General features: G+C 36.2%; 1 protein-coding gene across 18 annotated transcripts in view; it reads right to left on the bottom strand.

The window, feature by feature from the left end:
- The window catches only part of LOC311077442 (NLR family CARD domain-containing protein 3-like), a 94,917-nt gene that overhangs the window by 43,332 nt on the left and 34,476 nt on the right, over positions 1-17,109 (bottom strand). For 17 of the 18 annotated variants that reach the window (XM_084105933.1, XM_084105934.1, XM_084105935.1 and 14 more), the window contains exons 4-7: positions 1,759-1,932; positions 1,495-1,668; positions 1,232-1,405; positions 293-466 (exon numbers count right to left, since the gene is read on the bottom strand). In XM_084105933.1, coding sequence (XP_083962059.1) covers positions 293-466; positions 1,232-1,405; positions 1,495-1,668; positions 1,759-1,932 — 696 coding nt within the window. The remainder of the gene's footprint in view (positions 1-292; positions 467-1,231; positions 1,406-1,494; positions 1,669-1,758; positions 1,933-17,109) is intronic. The other variant, XM_084105937.1, reaches the window with a different exon arrangement.

Genomic DNA, 17,109 nt, shown 5'->3' with positions numbered 1-17,109 from the left:
ATTCAAATTTAAATTCAGTCATCATTTACTCAACCTCATGATCAAAAAATATATGTGTAATAAATTCTATGCTTAATTTGATTAAAAATTGTAACTGCTTGACAGCCATATTCAATATATTAGTAATAAATACATTCTATGAGAGTTTATATTTCAAGTTTTGACTGTAAATGTCACGTCCATAACGCTGGAATTGCTCTACATCCGAATGAGAGTAACCGACTTGTGGTCAGATCACCTGAGGCAGATCTTAATACCAGGTGTAAACTGGGCCTCTTATTGTCCCACATACTTGAGTATCTGCAGTGAGCAGTTTGGATCCATCCATTTGTCAGAGAGCAGCTTGACTCCTGATTCTCCTGGGTGATTGTAGCTCAGATCCAGCTCTCTCAGGTGTGATGGGTTTAAACTCAGAGCTGAACACATATAACCACAGCCTTCCTCTGTCACCATACAGCCAGACAACCTACAGGCACACACAGTCAGATCATCTACAAAAACACACATGACAAGCAGACTGTAAATAATCTCTTATATGTACTTATTTCAATTTCAGCGGACAAATATATACATTTATCAAGGCAGGAATTCTTCTTTACAATAAAACAAAAACATATACAGAGACAGCATTATAACTGATCATGTCTGTCAATGGTCATGGAAATTCAAAACTCAAGCTTATACAGATGTTTTGTATTTTCCTCATTTTGACAGCAACTATGTACAAGAACAAGGGGAACTATTACGTTTTTTTAAAAAAGCATTACCTTACAGACCATTTATGCTTCAAGAAAAATCAGTGCTAATTTTTTTCCATATTGAACAAATGTATTCTATCTAGGTTAGCTTTTCCATCACATATATACGTATATAGTGTAATACGTCAATCCAATCATCAACTATAAGTGGCTCTGGTTTAAGCCATTTCTTTGTAATTACTTTTTTCTGGCTGCCAGAAGAATTAACATCAGTTTTCCAAACGATGTTATTCCACCCATCAAAAGAACTATTAGCCAGATATAAACATTCACAATTGAAAGGAATCATCACCTCAAAAACAGCTTCCAAATTTCCTTCAATCCCTTGCTAAAACTGGGTTAATTTCTGACACTCCCCAAAAATATGATAATGGTTAGATTCCCTTTTCCCACATAATCTCCAACAGCTAGCACCTGTCCCTTTGTATCTTTTCTGTGTTGGTGTGATAAATCTCTTATATATTCTTAAATACCTCAGAATCTGCAGCTTACAGTTTAGCCTCTTCAGTCCTTCAGAAATAATCTTCACTCCTGAATCCTGCAGGTCATTGTTTGTCAGGTCCAGATCTCTCAGGTGTGAGGGGTTTGAACTCAGAGCTGAAGACACATAACCACAGCCTTCCTCTGTCACCTTACAGCCAGACAACCTACATACACACACAGTCAGATCATCTACAAACACATATCGACTTTATGACCGGCAGACTGTAAATTATCTGTTATATGTTCTTAATACCTCAGTATGTGCAGCTGACAGTTTGGCCTCTTCAGTCCTTCAGAAATAATCATCACTCCTGAATCCTGCAGGTCATTGTTACTCAGGTCCAGCTCTCTCAGGTGTGAGGGGTTTGAACTCAGAGCTGAAGACACATTACCACAGCCTTCATCTGTCAACATACAGCCAGACAACCTACAGACACACACAGTCAGACCATCTACAAACACACATCAACATTATGACTGACAGACTGTAAATAATCTCTCATATGTTCTTAAATACCTCAGTATCTGCAGCTGACAGTGTGGGCTTTTCAGTCCATCAGAGAGCAGCTTCACTCCTGAATCCTGCAGGGCATTGTTACTCATGTCCAGCTCTCTCAGGACACAGTTTGAGGATTGTAGAGCTGATGACACAATTTCACAATCCTGACCAGTGAGATTACAGCCAACAAGACTAGAAGAGAGTAAATACAGCACAATAAGTTGGGGTTCAGGGTGCTTTTCTTTAAAGGGGCAGCAGTAGCACCTTAAAAACTAGAAAAAAATAGATAAATAATTGGCAATACAAAGAGAAAATAAAGTCAAATATTGTGAAATATGTGGTCGTTGTGGAGAAGTAGTCCACATTGGTGGATGAACAGCTTGACACTCACTGACCATAGGGTTCCCTTGTCCATAGCATAGCCTAGTTATTCCAAACTGAAGTAGTTTTTATAACAAAAAGTAAATATATACAAAAATTTTTTTTAAAAAAACTAAATTTCAAGTAGATTAAGGATTGCCAAGATATAATGTAGAATGAATCTGTTTCACATGGAGTTGGGCCGTGAGGTCAAAGACTGTCACTTTTGGCTCTGACCACATCCCCCGGTGAAGTCACAGGTCCATCATCCCCAGAGGCCTCGAGTCTCCAACTTCAACCCCTAGATGGGGTCAACTCAGAGTAACATTATATGAGATACTGAATTATAACATTCATAAAGTAATCCTATTTTAGTCAAAATACACTATGTCCTACAGTGGTCAAATACAAAAAGCCACAATTTAAAAATAGTATTTACATTTCAAAATGCTCTCAGTCCACACTAGCAGTTTCCAAAAATTGTCTGTCTACACTAAATCATCTAAAAATGCTTAAACCTTTTACAGCACCAGCATAAAATGACATAAAAGCTCAATAACATGGTGCCAGATCAAAATGCAAATTATTACCATATTTCCTCCCCTACAAGATATTTTTCAACATGGAAGAGCATGGAAGAGCAACTCTTGGAAGAGCATCTTCAAAAAGCTGTTTTTGCTGAACAAAAACACTGTCTCAGTGTGGAGTAGAAACATTTGTTTTTAAAAGTGTATACAGATTAATATGGTCGCAGCCTAAAACCAAGTAAACAAGACATCCACTCTTCGAGGCGTGGGTTTGTCTACAAAAACAAAGCTGTAAAAGGAGTGATCAATTCCTTGCCTCCAAATATTAATTATTTTGTTGTGCCAGCAGCTGTGACGAAAAATGGTAACAGAAACAGACACACAGTTGTCATTGCAACAACTACAGTTCAATGCAATATGAAAACTGCCACAAAACAGTTTGTGCACACTAAATGCAATCTAGTTCCTTTTGCTGAAATGCAAGTTTAAAACAGAGGTTAACTTGCATTGCAATGAACTCTGATCTGGAAATGAACCACACTGAACTTTTAGTATATAAAAGTATGTGTTTAAGTGTAACAGTAGTACACTTTAAGTACACAACTAGGTTTCTCATTTGTAATTCATCTGTACTACAAGTGAACTTATGTATACTAGTAGTTTACTATTTGAATACAAGTAGTATTTTTTTTAGTTTATGAAAATACACGCTGAAGTGTACTCTCAGTAAACTACTTGTTTAACCCTCTGGAGTCTGAGGGGTTTTTGGGGTCCTTGAGATGTTCTGACATGCCCTGACATTTGTGCTTTTTTCAGTTGCTTATAAACATATTAATGGCAAAGGTGTAAATTCACTCTATTTAGCACAAACAGGGCTACCATAATATGTGAACAACTTGCATGTACATGTTTGTATTTTTGATAGAATAATGTTTATGCATGGTTTTTTAAAAAACAAAAAACTAAAGTTTCTGAAATAAGGCCATAAAACACATTCTAAATATATGTAAATAAGACTTTTGACTAATGGATGTCGTTGCCTAGTATTTTTTCTTCAAAATTATGTGAAAATCATCCTGCCTAATCATTCACATAACACAATACATTGATTTAAATCTTGTAAAACACTTTTTGTTTGGAAAGGCCATATGCGGGTGGGCGTGATTCACACCTATGGAGTCAATGGGGCCGCATAATGAGGCTGCATAGGTAATGAGCCTTTCATTCAGGTGTGTGAATGAGCCACAAGAATGCAAGGACAATATATAACTGGTTTGTTGTTTTTTCCACAAATTTTGCTTGCAAATTGTACAATATCCAAGGTAAACATTTCTAGTAATTGTGCAGTTAATTGTTCTCATACTGTATTTTCAGATTTGGAATATATTCTCTTCCCAAATGTGTCACTAATAAAGCATAATAAAATTATTTAAAGATAAGGCTTATAATGACCTTTTAAGATTTTGTTTACATCTATCCTTATATATATATATATAATTTTTTTTTTTAAGGTTATACATTTACAACAACATTTATAATTGTAACAATATTTCCAGTGTAATCTTTCTTTGTATTCGCGATTCATATTAAAACAGTATTTTTGCCAGCTGTAGTAACTCCACAACAGCACGCATCTTTGCGTTCATTCATTCATAGTAACGCGATTCATATTAAAACAGTATTTTTGCCAGCTGTAGTAGCTCCACAACAGCACGCATCTTTGCGTTCATTCATTCATAGTAACGCGATTCATATTTAAACAGTATTTTTGCCAGCTGTAGTAACTCCACAACAGCACGCATCTTTGCGTTCATTCATTCATAGTAACGCGATTCATATTAAAACAGTATTTTTGCCAGCTGTAGTAGCTCCACAACAGCACGCATCTTTGCGTTCATTCATTCATAGTAACGCGATTCATATTTAAACAGTATTTTTGCCAGCTGTAGTAGCTCCACAACAGCACGCATCTTTGCGTTCATTCATTCCGATTAGAACAAAGCAAACAGAACTGACCTAATTCCTCAGCGGGATCCGTTTGCTCCTCGAAATGATACTTCCAGAACTTCTGAGGTAAATTTTTGCAGGATTATTATCAAGACAGTATTATTCCTCACAGCATCGTAAAGTACATAAGTCTGAAAGTGAACTCGCGGTGTGTGTTATCCAGCTGATGGGCGTTTTACAGGTTTGTTTGGATCGGCTCACATTTGCGTTTGAATAGCGCGTGCTCTCCGTGGGCGGAGCACATTAAAACTTAATTAGCTGAGATGAGAACGACTGACATCTCTCTCTTTGCATACATATTACATAAACTGTGAATATTTGTTTTTTATAAAAATTACTTCGTTTAAAAGATGAGAATTCAAGCTTCATGCCTGTATGTCTGAATGCCTGTTTGACTGAGTATTCACTGAGTTATGGTTCATTTTCGGACGCGTTTCAGAATGGACTACACTGACAGAGAGGAGGCAGAACTCGCTTCGTGTTTATTTTTCTTTATTTGGCAAAAAGCACAACACTTTGTTTTTATTGTGAGTATACACAAAAATAATACACATTTAACAGAATCGATTGATGTATGAAACTCCAATGGAAAATCAAAGTCAACCGAGTATTTTTGAGTTTCTTTTACACTGCTAAAAAAAAGCGAGCTGGTATCGCCGGCGATACCGCCGACCTCTGGGGGTTAAAGTGAACATAACATTATACTTATAGTTTACTATTTTTTGTCAAATGGGTTTTTTATTCAAACAACAAATAGCCTTGAAATAATTACAGATTACAAATAATGCTTTTTTGTCATTTGTTGTGTATATTTGGATTATGTTGTGTTGTAAATAAATCCAAACAATCAAAAAGCCATTCTTTTTTAAATCTCCTCATTCTTTGTGCAAGTTTGCTCAGAATGATAGGGCCTGATAGCTCCTAAAATAGGGCCATTAGGGAGTGTCTTTTATTTATTTATTTATTTATATTTATTTATTTGCACAAATTAAAAGAAAATACAACACCAAGGACATACTGATGCATATACAGTGCCGGAGAAGGCAAAAAGCCAGTATGGCTTATCTAAAGCCTCCACCAAAGAAAGATAAAAAATATCCAAAGAATGCAAACTGCAAACACAATATAATACAACTCATACAAACATTAATAAAAAAAATAAAAAAAATAAAATAAAAAATGTCATGATAATACTGGTGATAAAACAGCAAGCATTTCTCAGTAAAATGAAAATACAATGAAAAATATAAAATCAACCAAATACACAAACTAGTTCATCAGCAGACCTCTTAAAACTCTTTTAAAACTCTCTATTGAGGTGCATTGTCTCGCCACATGAGAAAATCTATTCCATATCTGTGTACCTCTAAATCTTATTGAAAATTGGCCTCTACATGTGGTAAAGTTTGGAGGATGGAGATCCATTACCTGCCTGGTATTATGGGCATGAACAGCTGAGTTAGCTTTAAAATATAACGTGAACTGACCAGGAATCTTTCCTTCCGATGAAAATAATTTATACATGAAAACACATATTTGGAAGGTGTTAATGTCAAAAATTGAAAAAATCTGCAGTTTCTTAAATAACATAGCTGAGGATGTGTGGGAACCTGAACGAGCCGCTATCCTGACAAACCGTTTCTGGAGAATTAAAATTTTATGTAGCTTTGTAGGAAATGTGCTCCCCCACACCATGTTAGAATATGACAAATACGGATAAATTAAACTGTAATATAGGGTACGGAGACATTTTGGAGTAACAAGATGGCTAATCCTCATTATACCAATTGACTTGTTAATTTTGCCACAAACATAGTCTATGTGTCCTCTCCAACTCAAACCTTCATCAATAATAACTCCTAAAAATGTTGTTGATGTTAACTGAAGCATCTCAACAGGCCCAATTCTAATTTGCGCTAGTTCTTTGTTGTATGTTTTTTTGCCACTGAAAATAACAAAATTACATTTCTTAATATTTAAAGATAATTTATTTAACGTGAACCAAGCAGTGTAAGCAACTAAGCCAACATTTGCATTGCTCATTAACGTACTAAAATGTGAATGTGAAAGAACAAGGGTTGTATCATCCGCAAAAATGATGGGGGAAAGCACATCCGAAACACTAAACATATCATTTATATAAATGAGGAACAACAGTGGTCCAAGAATAGACCCCTGTGGGACCCCACATTTTAGTTTAGCTTTATTGGAAAAATAACCCTTAAAAGAAACAAACTGTACTCTATTTGAAACATAACTTGATAACCATTTATAGGTGATATCTTGGAAACCATATTTGTATAATTTAGCAAGGAGGATATTGTGATTTACTGTATCAAATGCTTTTGAAAATTCCAAAAATATACTGCAGGTAAACTCATTATTTTCAAGTGCAGAAATAACCTTATCAATAAGATGAAGTAAAGCCATATAAGTTGAATGATTTTTTCGAAAGCCATACTGGTGGTTATAAAGAATCATATAGGAATCTAAATGAGTAATTATCCTTTTATGTATGATTTTTTCTAATATTTTAGAGAAACATGGCAAAATAGAAATGGGTCTATAATTAGTAAAACAACAAGGATCACCAGCTTTAAACAAGGGAAAGACTTTGGCAACTTTGAAATCATCTGGCACAACTCCTGTTTCTAGAGACAAAGACATAATATGAGAAAGTGGTTGTAGAATGGATTGCTTCACCTGTTTAACAAGGTATGCTGAAATATTGTCATGGCCCGCTGCGGTTGGTTTTAACTGATCAATGATGTCACTTACTTCATAGCCATCAATGGGTTTGAATGAAGACATAACAGGAAATGACCGATGGATAAAATCCAAAGGATTTCCATCACTATCTGGAATTAACTTGGCTAATTTCGGACCTATACTGACAAAAATTTTATTAAAATGTTCAGCTATTTCCTTTGGATTACTTAAATAGTCGTCACCATTCTGAAAAACAGAGGGTAAATTATTGGTAACCTTTTCTTTTTGAAGCAATTGATTCACTACTTTCCATGTAGATTTAACATTATTTGAACACTTAAGAAATGCATTACTAAAATACTTTTTTTTCGCAGACCTAATTGAGCTTGTATAATTATTACTTGCTGATTTATAAACAGCATAAATAAGTGGAGTACGATTTGAAACATACTTTTTGTACAATTTATTCTTTTTCTTTAACAGTTTCCTTAGTTCAACTGTAAACCAAGGTCTATTTAGAGCTGTGTTCTGTTTTTTGGACAATTTACCCATAAGGAAACATTCATTGAAATTAATGGATATAATACTCATAAACTTTTGATATGCTAAATTTACGTTTCTCTCCTCATATAGGTCATCCCAGGAAGTATTGTCAAGCCTATCCTTAAACTTACAAATATTTACATCGCTCATAATTCTTATAAACAATACTTGGTTTGTATTCTTGTATCCATTTGCTTTAGTCACAGATAACTGAAATATAGGGAGATGGTCAGACAAATCAGAATACAGAATCCCAGATTTCATTTCTTTACCTAAAGAATTACATAAAATGTTATCTATCAAAGTTGCAGATTTTTCTTTGACTCGGGTAGCTTTATGGATGAGTGGAAAAAAATAGCTAGAATAAATAACATTTAGAAAGTCCCCAGTGAGAGTGTCTGTATCATAGTTAAGGAGATTCAAATTAAAATCCCCCAGTATATAACAAGGCTTATTCTCATTGTTAACACGCTCAAGTGAACAAAGCAAACTTTCATTGAAATCTTTGATAATAGAATGAGGTGGCCAATAGACAACCCCAACAATAATATTCTTTTCATGAGAAGCACTAATAAGCTAAAAAAAAAGCGACTCCACATCATCCTGAACTGTTTTTAGAATGAGGTCTTCCCTAATTTTAAAGTCATAATTTTCCTCAAAAAACAAAGATACCCCTCCCCCAGATCTGTTTACTCTAACACGATGAACTGATTTATACCTTGGTATTTTAAACATTTCTTTAGAGTCCTCCGTGAGCCATGTTTCAGATAAGGCTATAACAGAAAAATTATGCCTAAGTGAAGATAAATAATGGATGAAATTATCATAATTACTCGGAAGACTTCTAATATTCAAATGAAAAGTAGAAAAAATATCACCAAACATAGAAGTACATAAGTCATTAAACTGGGTTTCATTATAATGAAGACAGAGGCTGGAAACATCAAATGAAGAAAAGAAATTCTGATCAGGATCAATATCACCATTGTAAGGATCAAAAACAGAGGAATCAAAGGGCTTGAAGATCTGGCTGTCCAAATTAGAACTATCAACTGAACAAGAGTTCAAACATTGTACACCAGAACAATGGACCAAAGTTCTCTCCGCTTTATCTGTATCGCTTCTGAAAAGTCTTCATTTATGAAAATGTTGGTGCCTTTCAATTTCTTTGCACATGAAAGAATAGTCTGTTTGTCTTTAAAGCGCAGAAGTTTAATAATTACCTGTCTAGGCCTACCTCCTTCTTGGTAGTGGCCAACTCTATGGGCACGCTCAAATTCAATGATCTTGGCATCTAGACCCATGTTAGTTTCCAAGATGGTTCTGACTTTTCTTTCAGATTCATTCCAATTTTCTCCCTTTACATCTGGAATCCCATCCACTAAGATGTTGTTTCTTCTGTGTTGGTTATCAATGTAATCCAGTTTCTCCATATAATCCACTGTCGGCATTTTGTTTAATTTGTCCTTTGATTTTCTAAGTTCATTTTCAAGTCCTTTTATCTGTATTTCCACGGTCTTATGCTCCTTGTTCATTATATCCACATTTGCTTGAGTGAATTCCAGACTTGTTTTTACCCCCTGGAGATCCCGGATAACATCATCCAGTCGCTTGTTTGTACTTTCATTATGGACAAAGCATTTAAAGTTTTCTTGTTGCTGTTGTAACATTTCTTTGTAAAACTCCTTCTGCTGCTCAAGTAGCTGGGAGAGCAAAGTCATTGTTACAGGTTCATCATCTGATGGAGATAGCTTAGAATGTTTGGGAGGCATTTTCTTACCACGATGTACCAGATGCAGCAGGCTTTAAAATACCAAGATGTACCCACAATGTGGCAAGAGTGCACAGCTGATGGTGTCTTTGTCTTTCTCAGGTGTGAAAAGCTTCCATATTAATGAGGTGATCACGCCCCTTTCGCATAAAGCTTTATCACACAAAACACGTCTTAGAAATTTTAAATCAATATATTGTCTTCTCTGAATGAGCAGTCAGGATGATTTTCACATAGTTTTGGAGCAAATATTCTAGGCTACGTGATACAATTTTCAAAAGTCTTGTGAAGAAATAATCAGTAGGGGTTTCATGACAATTGTTTTTTATATTTTCACAAACCACGCATAAATGTCATTATCTCAAAACTACAAACTTTTACATACATGCTGTTGATATATTATTGTAGCAGAGTTTGTGCTGAATACAGTGTAATCAGACTTTAGCCATGAAAATGTCACAAGTAACAGAAATAAGCACAAATGTCAGAGCATGTCAGAACACCTCCAGGACCCAGAAAACACCTCAGACCCCAGAGGGTTAAAGGTCGAATCTAACCTCGAAGGGGGAAATGATGGGTTATTTGCGATCGGGATTAAGAGGGAGAGTGATTTTATATTAAGGTAATCTCTTATCTGTCTCCAAATACGTAACTGACTTTTTATGACAAAACCATTAAAGGAGAACTTGATAACTTTTTTAACTTAATAAAACTGTCTAGAAATCATTTGAATGGTTAAACAACCTGTTCTGGTGATATTGGTGACTTTCCCCGCTCCCCCCAGCGTTCCCAGGCGGAAAACCAACCTTGCAACTTGGGGACTACTGTCCCGGCAAGATAGAAATTGGAAGTCTCGTGAGAAGCGAGAACGAAAACGAGAGCGAGCACGAAACACGAATTGCTTTACGGCAATTCGACAAAAACACACACGCATGTATGATGTATTACCAGATTACCCACCTCGGTAGACATAGCTCCACACGATACAGTTGGCTTGCTCCGATCAAAACAAACGCACATGAGCAGCGGTAGAGAGGGGGAGGAGGCCGTCGCAAGTGAGTTTTTTACGACAGTGTTGTGAAATATACACCGCACCGCTGTAGGGGGAGCTCGTGGGGAAAACATGCGACAACAAAAGGAAAAATCAGCGAAGAAGTGACTAGAGTTCGCTAGAGTTGCCGAGTTCTCCTTTAACTACAGTTTGGTCTAATATCATAGGGATGGCAGTAATCCCGCTCCATCTGAAGCCATTTTGGGGCATTAGCCGACTGTTCCAACCATAGTGCAAAGTGAGCCCAGTAATAAATGCGAAACCCTTCTGTGACCCTTATAGTTCCATAGAAAAGGAAGAACAATCGAATCTAGGTGTTTAAAGAAGGACTTGGGCAAAAGTATTGGAATATTACGAAATAAATATAATATTTGAGGTAGAAATATTATTTTTATCGCATTTATTCTGCCAATTAAGGAGATCGGGAGAGTTTTCCAATAGTGTATACAGGTTTGTAACTTGGATAGTAAGGGGTTGAAATTAGCTTTGAGGAGTAAATTATATGAAGAAATAACCACTATTCCTAAATATGTAATTTTTTCTGTGGAAACTTTAAATGGGGAGGAGTGTATTACAGATAAATCTTTCAGACCAATGGGCATGAGTTCACTTTTTTCAAAATTTACTTTAAAGCCAGAAAATTTTCCAAAGTTAGTAATAGTTTTGAGTATAACAGGAAGGCTCACCAGAGGTTGGGTAGTATAAAGCAAAGTATCGTCCGCGTAGAGTGATATTTTGTTAACAGTGTTTGAAGTGTTAAAGCCATGTATGCACGGGTTAGATCGAATGGTTTCTGCCAGGGGCTCTACTATTAAAGCGAACAAAAGGGGTGAGAGGGGACAGCCCCGTCTGGTTCCTCTTTGAAGATAGAAGGAGTCCGATATTGTTTTATTTGTTAAAACCCATGCTGATGGACTACTGTACAAAATGTTAATCCAATTTATAAACTCATCTCCCACATTAAATTTCTCAAGGATGGCAAACAAATAACGCCATTCCACTCGGTCAAATGCCTTTTCGGCATTGTTGGAGAATTTCCTTGATTCATGTCTAAGTATGATGTAATGAAAATGACAAGCATGACAAAATAGGTCTGAAAAAGGATGAGAGAATGGAAAATAACCAGTATGCATCAGCAAATGCAAAGTGTCAAAATACAGTATGAAACAGAGCACCATTGTGTGAGGTTTGACCAATAGAGAAGACATGTCTAACTGTGCCAAGGTCACCAGGCGTGACAGAGGGGAAGAGATAGATTTGAGGGTGCCCATTGGGCACCTAGCGATAAGAAAAAAGTATAAGACATGAACACTGGCCATTGTAACTTTAGATGTCCGGATGGCCAGCCGGCTTCTCACTTTGTTGCTTGTCAATAAAGTTAATTCTTCTGACCTGGAACCTCGACTCTGAGAAACTTCTTTGAGACCTGAACCAAAAAGAACTATGAATTTGCCACAACAGCATCCAATGAGATTACAACCAAATTGTCTCGGATTGCCTTGGGATGATAAATTATATTAAACAGGCGTCTAGTATTATGTATAGTACTTCTTCCTGGAATAAATTCATTCTGATCTGTGTTAACCAGTTTGTTAATTAATTTGCCAAGTCTATTAGCAAGTGTCTTGGATAATATTTTTTGATCAACATTAATAAGGGCGATAGGTCTGTATCCCTCAACTTCTTCAGGATTTTTACCTTTTTTAGGGATTACTGTGATAATAGCTTTAGAAAAAGTCGGTGGTAGTCCAGTAGTTAATGCTTGCTGATAAGTTTTAAGCAAATAAGGTGTAAGGATGTCGCTGAATTTTTTATATAGTTCGGCTGGTAACCCGTTTGGGCCAGGAGTTTTCATGCTCTTTAAAGAGTTTATTGTGTTCTTCAATTCCTCTAAAGAGATATCTTTATTAAGAGATGCCCGATCATCTGGAGATAGAGTGGGAAGAGTACATTTACGTAAAAATTAATCCATTGTTTATGGGTCCAAATCAGTTTCTGAAGAGTATAACTTTGAGTAAAATTCCTTAAAACATTGGTTTATCTCTTTATTTGCGATACATTGTGTCCCACATTTTGTCTGTATTTTATGAATTGTTCTTTTACTATCTATTTTTCGCAATTGTCTGGCTAATAATTTATGGGGCTTCTCCCCAAATTCAAAGTATTTCTGTTTAACGAAATGAAACGTTTTATTTATTTTAGTAGAGACTATTTTATTGTATTCAAACCTTAACTGTAAAATTTTCTTATGAGTATCTGGTGAGGGGTTTAGTGCGTTTTCATTGTCTAACCGATGAATTTGTTTCCCTAAATCAATGTTTCATTTTGTATAGTTTATTTCGGGACCCCTGATATGATATAACATAACCTCTTATATAAGCTTTTAAAGTTTCCCAGAGCAGTCCTGGTGATGTCTCTGGCTTATCATTGCTATCAATTTTTTTTTCCAGTTGTGAACTCATGAAATCAATGAACTTAGGGTCTTCAATAAGTTGATGGTCCATCCTCCATAGAGGGCGGATAGAAGATGTTTGATCAAGGACAACTTCAAATGAAACTGGGGCGTGGTCTGAAATCAGTATATCGTGAATTTTAGAATTTAGGATATTAGAAATAAGGTTGTTGTCCACCAAGAAATAATCAATACGAGTATATACATTATGTACATGCGAATGAAATGTATAATCTATTTCGGTTAGATGCATAAGTCTCCATATGTCTACTAAATTAGAATTATTAATGAATGCATTAAAACATTTTCTTGAATTAGATTTCAGGGAGATTTTAAACGATGATCTATCGAGATATGCGTCAAGGACACAATTAAAGTCCCCGCCTATAACATGATTTGTTTGGGATATATTGGGGATAAGAGAAAATACTTTTCTAAAAAAGTCTGGTTCATCAGAATTTGGACCGTATACATTTATCAACGTAATAGGGAAGCCATAAACCTCACCAGATAGAATAACATAACGGCCATCCTGATCGGTACTCAGGGCTTTTTGTTTAAATGGGACCCCCTTTCTTAATAAGATAGCTACCCCCCTAGATTTATGAAAAAAATTAGATTGATACATCTGTCCTATCCATCCGGATTTTAATTTGTCTTTAGAGTCCACTTTGAGATGAGTTTCCTGCAGAAAGATTATATCTGAGGAGAGAGATTTTAGATGTTATAATATCTTCCTTCTCTTAACCGGATGGTTTAATCCTTTTACATTCCACGATGTAAATTTGAGACCCCTTCTGTTACTTTGAGTTGTCGTTATTCTTTACGTGATTGAAAATCAGGCTAGTCATCATCACTGCTTGTTTCATACCTTGCATACTTTTAAACAGGCACCCACCCCCCATTCCCCAAAACTCAAACATTAATCCCGTCATCTGACCAACTACAGAACTCTCGGCGCGATACGGAATTACGAAACAAATTGAATATAATGACAAAGAATATAACCGAGATAGTCAAATAAAACCTACAAATACCACACACACACACAAAAAAAAATGCGTATCAGCACAACATCTCAATGTAAGTAACACGACATGAGTTTTATAAACATCATGTAAACAGTCAATACGTTTTCGTCAGTTACGTTATGTTGATCTTACTTGACTCAGTCCAACAGCATCCCTTAGACTGGTCCTAGAATTTCAAAGTTACGTTCAGCAAACTTGACCGCTTTGTCCGGGTTGGTGAAGAAATACTCTTTGCCGTTGTACGAGACTCTCAGTTTCACTGGATATTGCAGTCCGTATTTAACTCCGGGCTTATCCTTCAACAACTCCCTCGCGTTTGAAGAGTGCGCGTCGCTTTACCACAGCAGGTGGATAGTCTGGGAAAATGTTAATCTTTGGCCTTTAAAGAAAATCTGTTGCATCCTAGCAGCTTTTTGCATTATTTCTTCCATCTCATGGATGTAATGCAAACGCAAAATGAAGGCCCGTGGTGGTTCATCACTTCCAGGACAGGCACGTAGAGCTCGATGGGCACGGTCCACGTGCGGGGGTTTATCTAGTGACAAGGCCTCTGCAAGGAGTTGGGCAACGAAATCTCTAGGTTTAACTCCAGATTCAGCACCCTCTTTAATGTTCAGTATGCGGATGTTTTGTCTTCTGCTTCGGCTCTCGAGGTCTGTGCATTTTCTGTGAGTTGCTCCACTGTAAGCTTTAGCTTACCCAAATCTTGTTCCATCTTAACCATCGTGTCAGAAGAAGTGGAAGCATGATTTTCCAGGCTCGTTAATTTCGCAGCATGATCATCCACCGTAACTTTAATCTCCGAAATTGCCGCGTTTGAATGTCGATAAGTCCCCTCAGATAGTGACAGCGAGCTGCTCGATTTTTGAGTCAATAATTTCCCCAGTGTCAGATTTGATTTAAAGAAGTTCCACGCGAAGAGAGGAGATCGCATTGAGGATAGCTGAATTATCGGACTCTGGAGTGTCTTTCTCAGGCGTTTCCTCCACATTGGCGCTGGAGGGTGTCAAGGCCTGGTCTGGAGCTTTTCGAGATTTTGCCCAGCATGTTTAGAAAACTGAACAAACTGAATCCTAAAGTCGGCTAGTAGTTTGCAGGATGCGGGACTGTAATTTTATTAGTGTTAACAATTACTAAAGAGATGTTCTGACGAAGTTATATAAAAAAATCCTCGTGAAGCGTGTGCTACTCTCTCATGTCGAAACCGGAAGTCATAGTTTACTATTTATATACTATTTTTGCACTTGCAGTATCCTACTATGTTCAAATGTAGATATTATTTTTTTATACTTTAAAAATACCTTTAACTGTACTTTAATTTTAAAAACATTTTATTAGCTTCATGCATCCTTTTTAATCAACACTTGAATGTCGGTAAGTTTGATAAAGAATGGCAACATTTTAAACAAAAAAGGTGAGAAAAACTAATTTTTGTCAAAGACTAGGCTACGCCTTGATCAGATTCAGAATGATGATCAAAACACAGATGGAGTAGATCGAGTCCAACACCCCCAAAGCTTCACAGTCGTTTTCTCTTCATGGGTTACGCTTCATTTCATTTGATAATATTAAGCAGTTTTAAATTACACGCTGTTTAATATTTGATCATCACTATTTTACATTTGAGTGAGCAATCTTCTATCACTTGTTTCAGCTTCTTCTTCTCCTGTGTTTTGATCCGGATATTCTGTACTAGAAGATGTGTCATAGCGCCCCCTACCATATACCAGTGAAAAGATGGATAGCTGGAAAATTCGGTCAATGGTAGGGAAAAGTAGAATTAGAGTAAATTCCTATACACTACCAGTGGACTATTCTACACAAAAATTCAAAAACGCAGAATTAGAAACATATCTGTTTTATATCCATATTTTAATCAATATTTTAAAACAATGTAAGTTTCATAAGACTGTATATGAAAAACTATGTAAAAAAAGTATATTTTATAGGCTACTCGATCAAAAGAGTGAACACAACTACGAGCCAAGTATACTATGAATACTTAATTATACATTTAAGTATATTTTCTCTCAGAGTTTTCTCTCAGTATAAGTCAAGTACACTTAAATGTAATTTTAAGTATATTTCTGAGAAGTACATAAAGTATATTTTTGAGAAGTATATTAAATATAGTCTGAAAGTATACTTTCTTATTTTTAGTTTAAAAGAAGTATACTAATAGAACACTTGATTATCATTCTTTTTCGTAAGGGTATGACTGCCTCTAGAGCAAGACATCAACAAATAGTTTTACATCATTGCACTATAGCCCACTGGCGTCCCTCACTTTGTCCTGTTTAAACAGCTTGTTTGTGTCTCTGTACAGACTCCAGAAAGGCTCCAGCATCAAAAATCAAGCGTAGTGTCAGTTCTGGCAGGTTACGTTAGTCAAGCTCGCATCAGTGACTCTCAGCTGATCCTCGTCTACCTATAGGAATATGACGCCTATCACTGTATACATACAGTATAAGCTCCTTCAGTATTATCAGCACTAAATGGCGAAATTCGGCAGGCAAACTGCATCAATTCACAAGGAATCGGGCAATCGGGAATTAAGCAAGAGGAATTCATTCCCCATAAGAATTTCACCTCGGATTCATTCAAGTTCGTGAACTTGAACACGCAAATTTGCCGCATTGATCTTAAGCTGCCTGATTTGGAAATGACCTCAGTTTGCATTGCTTCTCGCATTGCTGCATTATTGACACAGGACTCACTGAAGTTATACTGACTCAAGAACAAGTTCAGATTAGATCTGCACTCACCACATGAAGAAGGATATCAAGAGCATCCACATCGCAGCTGGCCGTAATTCACTCTCCATTCATTTCTGAAAGTCTTCACGAAGCTAAGCTAAGTTCCTTTTTTAAGCCCTTTGCTAAAAGCTATCAGGGTATTGGCAACATGCTTGTTGCTAA

This window comes from Abramis brama (assembly GCF_963993115.1).
Source record: "Abramis brama genome assembly, chromosome: 2".
Taxonomy (NCBI): Eukaryota; Metazoa; Chordata; class Actinopteri; order Cypriniformes; family Leuciscidae; genus Abramis; species Abramis brama.
The sequence above is the reverse complement of the archived record's forward strand: the minus strand, read 5'-3'. Positions and strand labels throughout refer to the sequence as shown.